Below are 16,548 nucleotides of genomic sequence, written 5' to 3' on the forward strand. Positions count from 1 at the left end.
AAATCAATCAATTTGAGCATGCCACCTAGTCCAGAACTCGACAAAGTCTTGGTAGATTTGTGCCACCAAGGCTTAACAAGAGTTCAAATGTTAGAATATCTCAATACGGAAACCAAACACACTATGAAACTTCGAACTCTTGCACAACACTTGCAACACCTTAATTTAAGTACTATGCAAGCTCAACTCACTGAAGGCAAGAAAGAAAAGTGCCTGCAACTCATGAAGTTCTACCATACTAGACGTTGGCAACAAAAAGAAGTTGTACGAATCATTCAAAACCAATACACATTTCCTTTGTTCACAATGACAATGCTTAAATCACTTTCAAAGCGGTCAGGATTGAACTGGCGCAAGGACGACATTGAACTTGGTATCATTTGACCTCAGGAAGCAGCTGAGAAGCTACTTCAACGCAAGCAAGCTGGTGACAAGAATGCTGGCTTCCAGCAAATGGCTCATGTCATGGCCACTGCTGAATCAATACGTCTCAGTAGAAACTCTGTTGGACGTCTACTGGCTGTGGTTGATGCAGAAGGAGTAGCCCTGCGTAAACAACATTGGCTCAAGTGATGGGTATATAGAGTTGCTGGCCCAAACAAAATATGGGCCAGTGATGGACATGACAAACTTAAGCCATTTGGAATTTGCATCTATGGATTCATTGATGCATGGTCTTGTTGCATTCTCAGCTTGAAGGCGGGCATCAACACCAGCAATCCTTGCAGAATTGGAGTCTACTTTCTTCAAACAATTGCAGCCTGCGGTGGCTTTCCTGAAAAAACCTTGACCGATCATGGAACTGAAACTTTGGACATCACCACTCATCAGATGACACTTTCTTGTATTTTCAAAAAGCTGAGCTATGAAGAAGCTGCGCTGAAACACATCTTCACCACTTCACCACATAATCAAAAAATCGAGTGTCTCTGGTCTCAATTGATGAAGGCTAAGAACATTGCAATCCGTAAAAATATCAAGAAAGCTATTGATGAAGGAATTTATAACCCAGGAGATCGACTTCAAAGGTAAGTCTTATCTTTACCTTTGGACTTATCAATTTCTTAAGCTGATATCATTTTATGATTAGAGCAATATTCTTGCACCTATGGGTCCCACTGGTGCAACGTATGCTGGATGAGTACGCTGAAGAAAAGAACACATATCAAACACAAACAAATAGGAACTCGGCTCTTCCAACTGGTGTACCACCCGATGTATCTTACTTTGCACCTGAGGACCACGAAGGCCAGCAGGGTCTGACACCAGTACCTGACAAAGTTATCCAAGGAATGCTTGAAAAGTTTTCTCCTGATTGTGAACAGCTTTTTGTGGTATCTCCAAAGCCGTTCCACAATTTTCTAAATTCAACTATTCTTGAGTTAGGCTGGTATACTGAGGACCTTGACATCAACTCAGTTTGGACTTTATTTCAAGAGTTGCTTTGGGTTGTGATTCCGATGGAATTAGACCTTGATGATATCAAAGCTGGAGGGGATCCTCAAGAACTTTACCCCATGGTAGATTTGAATGATGAGGATGAAAGTGAAATGGAAAATGGAACTGGTCTATCAGATGATGAATTTTATTATGAAGACGAATTTGTAGATGAGGACGCACCAGATGCAGATGAAGAATATTTTTATGATTCTGAGTGAGATTGATCAATTTCCTAATGTTTTGTAATTTGAAATTAAAAATTGATATGCAGTTTTGTTATGAGTATGATTCTGAGTGAGATATTAATATGTAAACTGTACTTGAGCCAAATCTTTGAGGTCAGAATTCTTTGCACCACAGTTAGACCATGGTGTACTAGTATTGGAAACAGCAGCCAGCTTCTTAATAGTTCATAATCTAGTGGTTAGCTGGTCAGCTTGTTTGCCCACTACTGGTGTGGGTTGTTGGTTCAAGCCCTGTCGTGGGCAGAGAGAACTGGAGATGGTTTCCAAATGTGGGACATTACATCACCGTAGTCTTTGCTGTCAGGGTGGTTTTGCTGTGCCTGCATGACTTTTTAGTTATGCTAGGAGGTCGGCAAAGCCTGAGGCTTCAAACATGTGCCTTTAGCATAGATCTATAATAGGTAAAAAATGGTAATACATAGGTGGTTTTTATCAAAGAAAGCCAGCATCATCAACATCTTCCCAACCAACTCACTCAGAATCAACCTCAAGCCCTTCAGCTCAGTTTGGCTATTCACTTAGCTTTTCCTCAATTTGCTCAGTTTGGATCTTATTTGATCCCTTGGAACCATAGGTAAGGTCATCAACATGAACCATCCCTTCTACTTGCCTTCTTTTTATCGGATTATCATTGATTCTCTTCAATTCTAGTCTCGTCTCTCAGTTCACTGTGACTTTAGTCTTATTGCTTGGTTCTCGACAATTCTAGTCTGATTGTTTGATTCTTGTCTTATCCATTGAATCTCGTCTTATCAATCAATTCAAGTCTTGTTCTTCGATCTTGTCTTATCCATTGATTCTTGTCTTATCAATCGATCCACGTCTCGTTCTTCAATCTCGTCTTATCCATCGGTTCTATTCTGATCCATTGATTCTCGCAATGCCGCCGACACCCTGCCTGAGATAGCGCAGGCGGAGCGGTAGCAGAGCGCGCGCCCCGCCCGCGCTATCCCTTTTTACATATAGCGGGTTTCACGCACTGCTATAGCTATGGTGAAACCCCAAATGTTATAGCGGTTGTGACATACGCCCGGTATAGCGTTTTTCCGCTGTGCTACAAGCTGGCACAGCGGGCCGGAGCGCTTAGCGACAGGGCGCTACCGAGCGCCCCGTAGCTTCTATATCAACTTAGGCTGATACAACCAAACACCCCACCACGCCCTCTGACCTCTCCTTCGCACCCAATCCGACTATCTCAAGGCACCACTTACTCCTATCACACCACCTCAGTGCCTCACAGTAGCAATGCTACTGTTTCCTGGACGAATGGACCCATCAGCTCCGACTATAAAGGGACACAAACTCACAGGTAAGGATTTTGTTTCCTCCATTGATTACCCAACATCGTTCTCCTGCTCTTTCATTTTTTGCTATCGTCAATTAAACTCTGTCTTACTCACCTCAACATATTTGTCTATCCTTCTCTTGTTCACAATTAGATCTAGTCCAAACAATCTCTTTCACTATGAGTCCCTCTGCCGCCGATACCAGACGCCTCACGCAAAGCACACTCCAACTCAACCCGTCTACTGCGCTTGCTCCAACTTCCACATTGTCTACTCGTTCTCTTCGGGTGCGTAGCCCAGTCCAACCTCGACCTGGATTCGTCATTCAGTCGCCTGACTCGCGACGTTCTCTTCAATCTCCATCCCCTGGAGATGATCCAACTTGTGAAGGTGACGGGTTTGAAACCGAGGACAATCAATCAGAGACAGCCTTGATTTCAACCACCTCTGCTCAATCTGCTTTGAAGAACAGGGCACCAAAAGGCTCCAATTGGGCCTTTGGTCAAGGTAAACGCAAAAGTTCTGCATCTTGCAACGTTTCAAATCCTTCACAATCCCGTTCAGCCCCTCTGAAGAAGAAAAAGAAACGTGCTACTACGGTTCTAGAGGTACTTTCTTTTATCATTCTCTTTGTCATCTCATCAGTTTCAAGATTATGAAAACTATCTTTTTTTTCATGCTTCCTTTTGATTTGTTGTTAACCTTTGAATATTTTGTTTTAATCATTTCACACAACTTCATACAGGACTATGAAGTTCCTGAAGGCTTGGACGTTCATCAAGATTCAGATGTCAAAGTGGTTGAGTTGCCAGGCGTGAGACGTGCACAGCTTGGCCGTGTGTCTAAACTTTTGGACCACTACAAACCCCCCATTCATGTGAAAGGCAAAGTAAGTACCATCTTAACTTCTATCACCTTCACCAATATCCGTCTCTCATCCTTCCCTTCAGAATGTAACTAACGTCAAACCATGTCTCTTTCAGACTGGCAATGATCCCCGTTGATATAGATGCAAATACTGTTGTGAATACTTCACTCGAGGCAGGAGAAGTTTCTACAACCTCTACTCCCATCGAGATGGGACCAAGGATCGACCCGCTTGCCCCAAACGTCATATTGCCATCCGAGAGGGAGATGACCTGCCTCGAACTTGGAGACAACAACAAGAGGAAATCGTGCAAGTGGCTGGTTCCAATCCAAAATCTACACTTGACTCCTTCTTGTCTCAATCCTCCTTCAGTGTCGACCTCCTCAACACCGTCCTAGTGATCTGGATTCTTCGGCACGGGCTTCCTTTTGCTAGATTCAACGATCCTCCCCTTAGAGCAGCTTTCAAGTTATCAAATCGGTCAGCAACTATACGAGGTACGACCTGGGCCTCTGAAACTGCCAAGGGTATTTACCAGGAACTATCATCCTCAGTCATTAATGTGATCAAGGTATGTATCTTCCTTTTCTGCTCATCGTCTGTCTGATTTTCTGACTCTTGTCTTTTTGTTACAGTCAAACAAGAGTAAGTTTAGCCTTATTTACGATGTTTGGACAACCAAAGGAGGTCGTAAGGCCTTCATAGGTGTCTCAGCAACCTACATCGATGACAACTGGAAGTTCCAGACCCAGCATCTGCCGCTCAAGTTAGTTGCTTGGCATCATGCTGGCCAACTTTTGGCTCAGCCAGTTGGGAGATTTTTGATATCAAATGGTTTACATACAAAGATAGGTCTTCTTATCTCGGTTTCTTGGTGTTTTCTATGTTTCTCTTTTTGTAATCATCAAGGCTAACATGCAATTACATTTTACATGTTAGCTCAGACGACAGATTTGGGAAGTAACAACAACACAATGGCCTACGAGTTGTCCGGCATGTTCAAGGATGCAAACAAATTGGTCTATTGGGACTCAAGTGTGAATCAGGTAAAGTGCTATAACCACAAGATTGGGCTTGTGGTCAAAGCTGGTCTCAAATCTCTAGGTGTCAGCGCTGGGCACATCAAGCCAGCTACCCAACCAGGTATTACGTTACCCACACCAACCGTGATTTTAAATGATGGTGCAGAGGATGTTGGCTTTGACTCTTCAGAAGATGAGCAAGACGAGAATGACGAACTTGACGGCTGTAAAGTGGGACCTTTATCGATGACATCAGATCTGATTGTGAATCCAATCAAGACAAAGAACTCCATCGAACTGATTTGGCTCGGGCTGTCCATATAGTAAGTGATCTTGATCTTCCTCATTCAACACTTACAACTATCTGACCTTTCTTTTTTCATGTAGGCAAAAAAATTCAACGGACTTTGTACCCAAAGCTCAGCAAGACGTCAAGAGTTCCTGGCCAAGGCCAAACAGATGGACTATAAGGGCCGCTCACCCATCTCTGGGTGGGGGGTCCGTTGGAACATTGATTGTGATTTTCTCGAACGCTTAAGCGATGCGCGTGATGTGAGTTCTATACTTATCATGTATTTCTCCCTCTGTCATTAAATAATTCATCTCTATTTACAGGTTATTGATGTGATTCTCCTCACCGATCGGAAGACTTGTTATTACAAGGGTTTAAACATAACTGCTGACAAGTGGGATTCAATTGAGACCTTGGTTAAAATCCTTCAGGTTTGCTAATTTTTTCTTCAAACTTCCAAATCTGTTTGTTGACCATTGCTGACTATTCCTTCTCAGGTGTTTCTGTATGCCACAAAGCAAATGGAAGGAAACACACCAACTGGATGTGTCTTACTTGCCAAGTACTCACGGGTCATCAAAGATGTCGATAATATTGAAGCAGAATGTGACGACACTGAACTCAAGAGGATGCTCGAGGTGATGCGCAACAAGTTAGAGGGCTATCAAGCTGAGGCAGCTGCCTCAGACGCTGTCGTATTATCAACCATCATGAATCCTCGGTTTCGTCTCAAATTCTTCGACCTCAACTATCCTGACGAGGCTGCTCGAGCCAAACCTATCTTTCATTACGCCTTTGAAGCCGCATTGGCCCAATGGCCTGAAGATCCCATTAATTCAGACCCGATCAAAGCATCCAGACCAGCATCACCTCCCACCTTGCCTGATCCTGCCTGTTTTGAGTATGATGTATTCACCACGCAAGTAACCTCTCAATCAGCAGCTGACAAACGTTGAGATGAATACATTGAATACATTGAAGGTGCTCATTTGATGGTCGCAGGGCAGAGCGAACTCAATTGGTGGAAGGTAACTTACTTTATTCATACTTCCTTCTTGATTTTGAATGATCTGACTGATATTCTCATTTAATTGTAGGAGCACAATAAGGACTTTCCAGTCCTTGCTACAGTCGCTCGTGATTATCTTGGGTTGTCAGGTACATCCTGCCCGTGTGAGAGGACATTCTCCTCAGCCGCTGACATCGCAGTACCTCCTTGCGCTTCCTTAACGGCGAAGATGATTGGTAAGCTCGTTGGTGTACGCGAGTGGTTGAAGTCCAATGTCCCATTATCAGGTATATACGCTGATGCTTGGGCCTATATCCAAGCTTACCAAGCTCAGCACGCCAAGGCCAAGAATTAGTCCTTTGAAATCTTTTGACCATTGTATTTTGTTTTTTGTTGCTCTTATTTACCAACTCTGCCCCTCTACACAATTAGACTGGGCTGGATAACTTTCTTTCATTTTATGTCAAAGTTTTTTTCCTTGTCTCACCCTCTACATAAATACAAATCAATCAAAAAATGACTTGTTTCTCTCACTCTCACCGATTTCTTTCCATCTTTTTGTCTTGAATTACAAATGCTAAAAAAGTGAGTTGTTTTTGTTTTATGTTTTCTATCTCTTTAGACATCCCCACTCTGCCTTTGATTATAAGTAGAATCATGATGTGTAATTCAAAGCGGCTTACATACCGATTTACAGCTTCTTGCGGTTCATGACCTCGCTTTAATGCGCTTTTTCGTGTGGGATTTGTCCATAGCGCAGCGGAGCAATCTAAAGTATTGCTCGGCTCTCAGAAGTCATAGCGGTTTGAAAAAAAAAGCGGAGCGATTAGCGTTTTATCATAGCGCTTAATCGCTCCGCTCGTAAAATTTGGAAATATAGCGGAGCGGCGGTGGTGTTGATTCTCGTCTTAGCAATCAATTCACGTCTCCTTCTTCGATTCTTGTCTCGTTCTTCAATTCTTGTTGTCTTCTTTGATTCTCGTCTTCTTTGTCGAATCTCGTCGTCTGATTCTCGTCTTCTTCGTCGATTCTCGTTGTCTTCTTCAATTCTCGTTGTCTTCTTCAATTCTCGTCTTATTAATCGGTATTTTGTGTTATTCATTGAATTTTGTCTTGGATTCTTCACCTGGAACAATTCCTTATAACTCAAGTTTTTGATCAATTTGATCCAATCAGGTAAGTCTCAAAATTTGTCTATTCCTTTGAATCCTGCTAGCAAATTTGAATTTAACTTCATTTGCTTTGAACTTAACCTCTATTTGTAAAGCTAGCATCACAATGGCTGAAAATAAACCAGGAAAAAAGCGGTCATCATCCGGTGCTAACAATAAGAAGACAAAAGACAAACAACGAAACCGATTCAAACACAATTCTGGATCAAATCATTCTGGTCGGGATAAGATCAGAAATAGTTCATTTGACGCACTTTGTAAAGAACTTTCTGAAAAGCTAGGGATTTCAAAAGACTCTTGTATTTATTTCTTAAAAAAACATGATGCAAAGAAACTTCCAACTGGTCCTCGCCTTTGTATCACCCATCACAATTGTGTCCTTCTTGATGCTGATACTTGGAAAGTATCCAATTGATTAGATTCCAACCTTTCTCAGAAATGATCTCAGATGAAATGAAAGAGATGAATTATACAATCCAGAACATATATCAACATAGCCTAGCTTGAGGCAACTGCTGCACCAACAGCTTGGTCAAGGGACTCAAGAATTGGGGTGAAATGAGATCTGCAGGTTATCGACCTGGTTCAGACAAAGGCCGCAAGTTTGGTAAGACCATCTCCCTCGCTTCCTGTTTTGTTTTCTCTTTGTTAATGATGATCCCCTTCAATTTTCAGGAGTAACTGCATTGAGCGCTAAAACGGGCAAAAGCAAACAGGCTATCCTTGAAGATCAGGAAAGCATGCATATGATGGCTATTATTAACGATAATCTAGCTGAATGGATGTCAACATTATGTTTAAAAGCCTTTCAATCCAACCGCGATCTTGCATTGAAGCATTTGGTTCCTTCCTTTTCCGATAAAAAGTGGTCCCAGTCTCCCAATGCTAATGTCATAGCTTCAAGTATTGTGGTTACAGGAGATGGCTTCTACAACAAATCACATACTGATCGTGATTTAAGTCAATATGCTTATGGGCTTTTTACAAGAATCAACCGAGCAACGCTGAGACAGCTACGCTACAACACGCTACCATGCATTTTGTATGTAGCGTAACTGTATGCAGTTAACACAGATCTGACCTTTATGATAGTGTAACTTGTCAAGTTACGCTATGCTACGAGCTACTGTAGCTGAGTTTTGTGCCTCTACACTACGCTACAGGGCCAAAATTTGGTTAGCTGGAGATTTTCTGGGACTCTGCGTAGGGTAGCTGGGATTCATTCATGCTGATTCCTGCTAGCTGTAGCTTTGCGGCATGTTTCTAGCTACGCTATCTTGCGCTATCAGCTACGGGTAGATTAGCTGTCTCAGTGTTGAACCGAGCAACAGGAGAGCTACACTGGGTTGAAAAATCAGACTACCTAGGTGACATTGAAGGTGTCTACTTCATCCTAGATGATTATCACGTAGAAACATCTTTTGATGCTTGTGACGGTGTTATTGAATCCTGCTGGGCCTCAGATATATCTCATCGTACATCTCAATCTGTAACTTACGATGAAGGATGGAATCCAATGATCCCTGCTGAATCTCCGATTACTCGCTTTGGCTGTTCCCTTCAAATCAATCGAGCTTTGGTCCAACGGATTGATGGACTCATGAAATTGAAGGAAGGTAAAACTGATGAGGAGTGGGAAGCATATAAAGAAAAGGTTATCAAATGTTACGAACAGGATGTTGAAATCAAATTGAATAAGGTACATCATCCTGCTCAACATCACAATAGCAAGAAGAACAAGAAAAAGTAGTGGTTGTTAAACTTCAATCTATACGTTCAACATCACTTCTTGAATTTCTTTTTCTCCACTCTTCGCTGATTTATCTAGTTTATCTGACTCATTTGTGTGTTAGTCATTGTCATTCTTGTATCTGCTCTCATTTTGTGCTTCAACTACAATAGTCAACTGTTTGACATGATCTAATCAGTGTACGGTACATCTAGCTTATGGAGACCAAGGAATTCACAAGGCGGAGGACAAGAATGGTTTTCTAAAAATATCTTCAGACTATCTTCCCCGGGATTGTCATCCCCAATAGCTGAGCTGAGATGATAAATCAATGGTGGGTATTAGTAAAAATTCACCTTAGTATGTTTGGGGTTCCAATGAAAGAGATTATACTCACTTTGAGTGGATCAACTCGACTTGAGTTATGATACGTCCAGAAGCTTGTAGAATACATAGCAAGGACTTGCCTTTATATTCATCTATACGAAAATGAGTGAGGCAATGCATTATTTGATGATCAAGATTGTAAGGTTTTTTAATTGTAAAGTTGACTGCTGTCATGAAACCTTTGGGAGGGGTGTAGGCGCCTTTCCTCTACAGAACCATAAATTTGCAGTGTCTTCTGGGCTGTTGATGGTGGTGAAGGTGAGGCTGAGCGCCATCTGGAAAAGTGAATGAACAAACATAGGAGATATCAGCTTGATATCTTGTGTCTAGCCAAAGCAAAGACCACTAACACGTTTTGTTATACACTTTGTATGTAGTTCCCCTGTAATTTTTGGGTTTGTAATAACCTTCTGGTGAAATTTGCCGATGATTCTTTGTGCTTCTGCAAACAATCTTAATTGAGCATGAGAATTGGGTGAGTCAAATGATGAAGTGGAGGCACAGAACGGTATAGCTATCATATCAGTCAGCATTTGATTATCAACCATCACTCAACAGTCATATTCATCAACTTGGTTTTCATCTTTGGAGGTATCTTCTTTGGGAACACCTTGTATGTCAAGCCATCCCAAGTGTGGTTCTTCACCTAAGACAAACATCCAATCTGAATTGAACAAAGTTGAATTGGGGGACTGGGGATGATAGACTACTGCCTTAGCAACTCCAAGAATCCACAACTTGGGTTGAGGAGGAGTCCTTTGTACAGAGGCTATTGGCAAAGGGCTTTCGATGACTACCAGTTTCAGTTCACCAATGCAGGCTGATGTAAAAACTTAACATATCAGAAGAGATCAAGAAAGACATATGATCAAGCTGACTTACAATTGAAGCCAATCACCGTGGTTAGGTACACTGCCAGCATTAAAGAGGTTCCCAGATGGGAATACGGGTCCTAGTGATCAGATTCCCATTCTGCTACTGTTACACAGTTCCATGAATATTTCCTGAGTAGCCGTTGTGATATATGTAGTCAATATTTTGAAATGTGTGTCTCAATCTGAACAAAGTTACAGCATGTATTACACATGATTTTCTTATCTAGATGAGCAGATAACTGAGCCGACCTGTATGTAGCTGATAGCTAAGGATTTACTCAGATGTTTGCACACATGTAGTGTATGCTTTATGGCTCAGATGTGCAGTGCAAGATGATTTGATTCTCCATTCTTCTCTCAATGATATTCCCAGCCTAGGTCACGTTCCGACCAGGGAACCTATTTAATGCTGGCAGTGGTACAAGTCAGGATTAGCTTGTGATTCTTTGATTTGTCTGATTGAAGATTTGACATCTGCAAACAAAAATTTGAAAGAATCAATATCAATGACTCCAAAAATACTGTAAAGTGGTACTTACTATTGAGCTCAACCATAGGTGTATTTAACAAGCAACCAGGAGTAATGGTTTGATCCACGTGTTCTGTTTTAAACAAGGAACAAATGATTTGTCTTTGTATTCATGGATCTAAATGGGTGGAACTTACCAGTCTCAAAAATTTCATCAGGATCGGGCCGGTAAGCAATGTTGGAATCATCTTCTTGATCTTGATGTGTATCACTTCTGTCTGAGGGAGAATGAAGTCGTTTATGTTTGGGGATGTAATTTTCCTCCTTGTCTTGCAAAGATGGATCGGTTCCAGATTCATCAGTACTTTCATGGACCCTTTTCTTCTTGTTTCTGCAAAACTTCTTATCATCTGACTCCGTGATACGCAGGTATTCATCTGCATCAAACTTCACGTAAAGGCCTTTAGTATGGTTTGAACGTTTGTCAGAGCGTTCCAAAGCATTTCAGAGGTGAATGGCGGAAGAGAATTCAGTCGGCTCGCCATTGATAATCTGGCCTAACTTTCCCCATCTTTCATCGAAGGCTGGAATTGAAGGAATTCCTTTGTTGATTTGATCTTGACTTGGTACCCTATTGTATAGTTTCTGACAAAAGAAATTGTAGGAATCCTCTGCTAGCTTCAAGAACCAAGAATTGTTTGTAAAGTCGCCTCCTTGTGTGGTTGATGCCACCTTGAAATCAAGCAACTCAAAATCATATTGATAATTGAATCCAATTGCAAGAACTATGCTTGATGAAGCCGCTGGATTTTTCAATGTCGATTTTGCACCACAAGAAAGAAATTCCGAGGGTGATTGAGTGGAGCCCTCAGGTGACTGAGTGCGCACATCATGCTTTTGTACTTTTCTTTTTTTTTGATTGACCTATGCTGAGTGAGTTACATATCTTGGTTCCCATTTTTTGACGGTGAGATGCTGCATTGAGAGAGGCTCCAAAAAATTCATTGACTTCTGCCATCACTTTGAGGTGAGTGAGAGGATGTCGGGGTGAGGTGCTAGGTCTTCTGGTGGATTTTGCTAATGAATTTTGAGTCAATTTGGAGAGGTCTCGGCAGGGTTTACCAACATCTTCCTTCATTCGCACATATCCATCTCCACAAGAGCAGCAGTAAATTGTGTTGAAAACTTCTGAGCCATTCCTTTTTTTCTTATCATCAGCACATTCACCACAAACATTGTTTGTTCATTTTGGGAAAACTTCACTACAGCCAGGGCAGGGGGTTGTCTGGTATATTGGAAGGGTTGACATAGTATGTTGTTGATGATAGTGAAAGATTTTAAGTGCTAGAGTTGATGAGAGAGAAAAAAATGTGGGAGGAAGGGCGAGGATATCAAAATTTTTGCTGAAATAAGAACTAACAACATAATAACTGGTGGACACAAGAAAAAATTGACAATGGAAACAGGGAATGATGTTATATATATAAGAGACAGAAATGACAGGAGACACGATCCCACAAAGGACCAGAAAAGTCTGTGATATTTCAAAGTCAAGAGACGTAAATCAATATGTGAGCTTGTCAGGTTAATTATGGAAGTGAAAGGACACAACTTGATGTCAATGGAAAGCTTTTCAGGTTAATCATTAAAGCTAAAGGAAAGAAACAACTTGTCACCAATCTGGACAGGTTAATTGAATGGGAAAATAAAATATGTATACTCTTCAATTTCAAGTTGAGAAAAACAATTGTGTACCTTTCAACTTGGTGATGGGTGTGTGTTGTTCTGAAGTGTAGGGCTGGTTTGACAAAGCGTTTATTTATTGTCTTCTTTTTTCATGCTGTGTTATTTTTTTGTTGATGTGTTGTTTGTTTTTGTTATTTTGTGATGTGTGAAGCGTGAAGCGTGGAGTTTGTACATATGCTGGGTGATGGGTTGTTGTATGTTGTTTTTTGTTATGTACATGTAATGAGGTGGCACACCCCCCTTGCTCATGTGGGTTGTGCGTTGTGTGTTGTGTAATAAATTGGCACACCCCCCTTGCTCAGGGCTTCCATACCATGTACTCCGCTTTGGTGGTGGATAATGCAACACTCTTATGGCGCCTTGTCCTTGAATAGATAGTTGAACCACCCAGTGTGATGGTGTAGCCCGTCACAGACTTGCGTGTAGTGATCCATTCCCCTACTTGCTATGCTTTTAGGGTATGGATTGCGTTGGTCTCCAATTTCTGCTGAACATAAATTGAGACCAACAGTCTCAGTACCTTCGGTACTGTTGATGTCACCCAGTGTGTGTCTACCTGCTTCGAGAACCAGGAAGGCACGGGTTGGGGAAGTGAAGGGGCCCCGGCCCCGAGTTTGGTTTTCATAAACCAAACCGAGGTTGGTTCCCGTGAACCAAACCGAGGTTGGTTCCCGTGAACCAAATCACTAAGGGATGGGGTCCTCCATTGGGCCGGTGGGTGGGACGTCTTTTGCCAGGTGGGCCGGATGAAGCAAAAGAAATGAAACACACACAAATGCCTATGTGATGTGTGGTGGACTGGTGAGGAGTCTTGATGAGGGATTGTGGGAGATCCTTGTGATTGGCTGAGGGTGAAAGATTTTCACAGTGTGCGCGGGTAGAGTGAGAACCATCACTCTGCCGATGAGTCTTTCACGGGGCCTGTCACAAGCCTCGCAAGTCCCTCATGGACGTGTGAACCACCTGTGTTATGGTGGTTCAGTTCATGTCGTTGGCATAGTCTGCATCCGCGTAGGCTTCAATAACATGACTTTCAGTAGACGTGCGTTGAAATACAATACCTCTGTCTAATGTACCTTTGATGTATCTCAGGAGATGTTTCACTGCAGTAACATGATCAGAACCGTAACTAGACAAGAATTGTGCAAGTGTCAACACAGCATGGCTGATGTCAGGCCTGGTGTTTACTGCTGCATGGTTGAGGCTACCAATGATTGCAAGGTAAGGAAACTCTTGGTATGCCGCGTGTTCTTCAGAGGATGCTGCTACAAGATTTGCAGATATCGACATACACTACACCAAATGTAATCTTTACCGGGCGGTAAAGAAAACTACTGACATAGAAAAGTCCTGAGGCAACAGGAAGAGGGCTAAAAATCTGAAAAATATGCACCTTGTTCCTAGATGTTGGGGCGTCATGATGAGTATTTTTTTGTATTTTACACACGGATATTGGTTAATGTACTAACAATAAAGGCTGAGAATCATCAAAAACCCACCTGTAACAATACCTGAAATTTGGCCCTTGATTTTGAAGACAGGATTTTGGAATCTTCAAACATCAATAACTTTCGCAGTTCTGAATCAAATCACTCGATTTGAAGTGCATTAAAAAGGTGAGCCTTTCCTCTACATTTTTCATTGAGACATCACATCTGTAGCTGGTCTAAAAAAGATCCTACAGAGCTTTTCATGCAGAACTGTTTGAACATATGTAGAGTGCTTAAATGACTAGATAGAACCTTACTGACATTATGAAGTGTGAAGGAGAATAGTTCAGCTTTTGAATGAACCAAAAATCGAGTTATTTGGAGCAGAATTGCAAAAGTTATTGAAGTTTTTAGACCACAAAATATTGTCTTCATACTCATGACCCAAATTTCAGGTATTGTTACATGTGCGTTTTTGATGATTTTCAGCGTTTGTTGTTAGTACATAAACCAATATCTGTGTGTAAAATACAAAAAAATACTCATCATGACGCCCCAACATCTAGGAACAAGGTGCATATTTTTTCAGATTTTTAGCTCTCTTCCTGTTGCCTCAGGACTTTTCTATGTCAGTAGTTTTCTTTACCGCCCGGTAAAGATTACATTTGGTGTAGTGATAGGAGTAAGTACAGGTTTAGAGTCAGAAACCCCAAATTGTTCCAGTACGTCGGTTAGGTAGTTTTCCTGAGATAGATGGATAGTTTGAGCAGCCCAATCACTTGTAATGCAAACACCCAAGTGCTCAGTTGGATTATGATGCCATTTGATTTCATAAAGTTGGCATAAAGCTTCCCGAGTGGTTCTTAGAAGTTCAACATCTTTCAAAATAACAGATCTGTCATCTACATGCATGTGAATATGCACTAATGAATCACCAGCCCAGCAAGAATAAAGCAAATCATCAACTTCTGATGAGTGTAATCCTATTGAAGTGTATCATTGTTTCAGCGTGGTATTGAATTGTCTATGTGCTTGAGGTTCATGGTAAACTGCTTGGTCTAATAAGAGTATATCACCTGAACCATTGTTCAACCCCTTCATTTGGCAAGTGTGGACTGGGATGTTGTTTGATCCAGTGAGAAATGACATTTTGATGTCAAATGTCTTGAATTATAAGTTGTCTGATGCAGCTATGGCACACATAGCATATAAAGACTCCTCCACACCAACAGAAGCATAAGTCTTAGTGAAGTCAACACCTTGTATTTGCTTGTTACCCAAAATCAGCCATCTGGCTTTGTATGCAGTAATTTCACCTAGAGTATTTTGTTTGCGTTTGAGATGCCACATTCCTCCTACTACGTTCATCTCCTTTGTTCCCTTTAACAGCCTTCCAACTCGATGTTGCAAAAACAACAAATACTCCTCTTTCATAGCCTCCATCCATTTGTCTGCATCTGCACCCTTCATTGCTTGTTCATATGTTGAATTATCAGGATCTGGCTTGTCAGAGACCACTGCTGCATATGTTCTGAAGTTTCCAATTCAAGCAATAGGCTTGATACTACGTGATGTTCAAAGCATGAGTTTTCTCAGTGTAGGAGATTTGATTGGTGAGTCCGTAGTGTCATCTGATGTATCAGTGGAGCATGTGATCGGAGTGCTGTTCATCAATGGTGAAGTCGTGGTGTTACTTATGTCCTCAGCTCCAGGGAACCACCAGTCTTCCAGTGATTCTTGGGTTTTGATTGAGTTTTCTGACTGCTGTTGATGTTGTAGTGGAAACAGAGATTCGATAAATGTTACATCCCTGGATACCATTACATGTCTGGTGGTGGGAGGATAAAGTTGATATGCTTTTGCAACTGTCTCGTAGCCTACTAATACTCGACATACAGCAGTAGGATCTAATTTCTTCCTGTCCTCATGATGCACATGTGCGTATGCAGCACACCCAAGCACCCTTAAAAACGATAAATCAGCTATGTGTTCACCTCCTTTAGCGATGTTCTTCATCTAGTAGTTCATTGGAGTGTCATTGATGGCTGCCGATGGCGAGCGATTTAGGATGTGCGATGTGGCCATCACAAATTCACCCCATAGGTGTATAGGTAAGTTGGCATGAATCATCTGAGCACGAGTTTTCTCCATAATAGTACGATTGAAACACTCAGCAACGCTGTTGTGTTGCAGTGTTTTGGATGGACCTTGTTCCATGATGATTCCATTAACAGCAGCAAAAGCCATGAATCTTGATGACCTGTACTCACCACCATGATCTGACTTCAAGATACAAATTTTCTCCCCCGTATGTCGTTCTGCTTCAGCCATATAGGTACAAAAACTTTCAAAAACTTGAGATTTGTGAGTAATTAAGAAAATTTTATTATATCTTGACGCTTCATCTATGAATGTTACAAAATAGTGTTTGCCAGAGGAAGTTGGAGATTGAATAGGGCCTACAACATCAGAATGAACACAATACAAAACTCTGTCTGATTTAGGAAAATGAGATGAGAATGGTTTGCAAGTGGATTTTGCCATAATGCACGAAGTGCAGCTCCCTGTCATATGGTTG

The 16,548-nt window shown here is 41.6% G+C and overlaps 2 protein-coding genes across 2 annotated transcripts; one reads left to right on the plus strand and one right to left on the minus strand.

Annotated features, from left to right (window-relative positions):
* Positions 1-18: 18 nt before the first annotated feature.
* MELLADRAFT_104162 (uncharacterized protein) lies at positions 19-1,658 on the plus strand (the record flags this gene model as incomplete). Its single annotated transcript, XM_007407118.1, has 3 exons — positions 19-264; positions 391-487; positions 1,387-1,658. The coding sequence occupies 3 exons, from the start codon at positions 19-21 to the stop codon at positions 1,656-1,658; spliced, it is 615 nt and encodes a 204-aa protein (XP_007407180.1).
* A 7,596-nt stretch (positions 1,659-9,254) lies between these two features.
* On the minus strand, positions 9,255-12,041 carry MELLADRAFT_104163 (uncharacterized protein; the record flags this gene model as incomplete). The annotated part of the gene is made up of 7 exons (XM_007407221.1): positions 9,255-9,378; positions 9,461-9,657; positions 9,858-9,964; positions 10,007-10,270; positions 10,865-10,927; positions 10,992-11,255; positions 12,029-12,041. 7 exons carry the CDS (start codon positions 12,039-12,041, stop codon positions 9,255-9,257), a joined length of 1,032 nt encoding a protein of 343 aa, XP_007407283.1.
* Between the last annotated feature and the right edge of the window lie 4,507 nt (positions 12,042-16,548).

This window comes from Melampsora larici-populina (assembly GCF_000204055.1).
Source record: "Melampsora larici-populina 98AG31 unplaced genomic scaffold MELLAscaffold_8, whole genome shotgun sequence".
Lineage (NCBI taxonomy): Eukaryota > Fungi > Basidiomycota > Pucciniomycetes > Pucciniales > Melampsoraceae > Melampsora > Melampsora laricis-populina.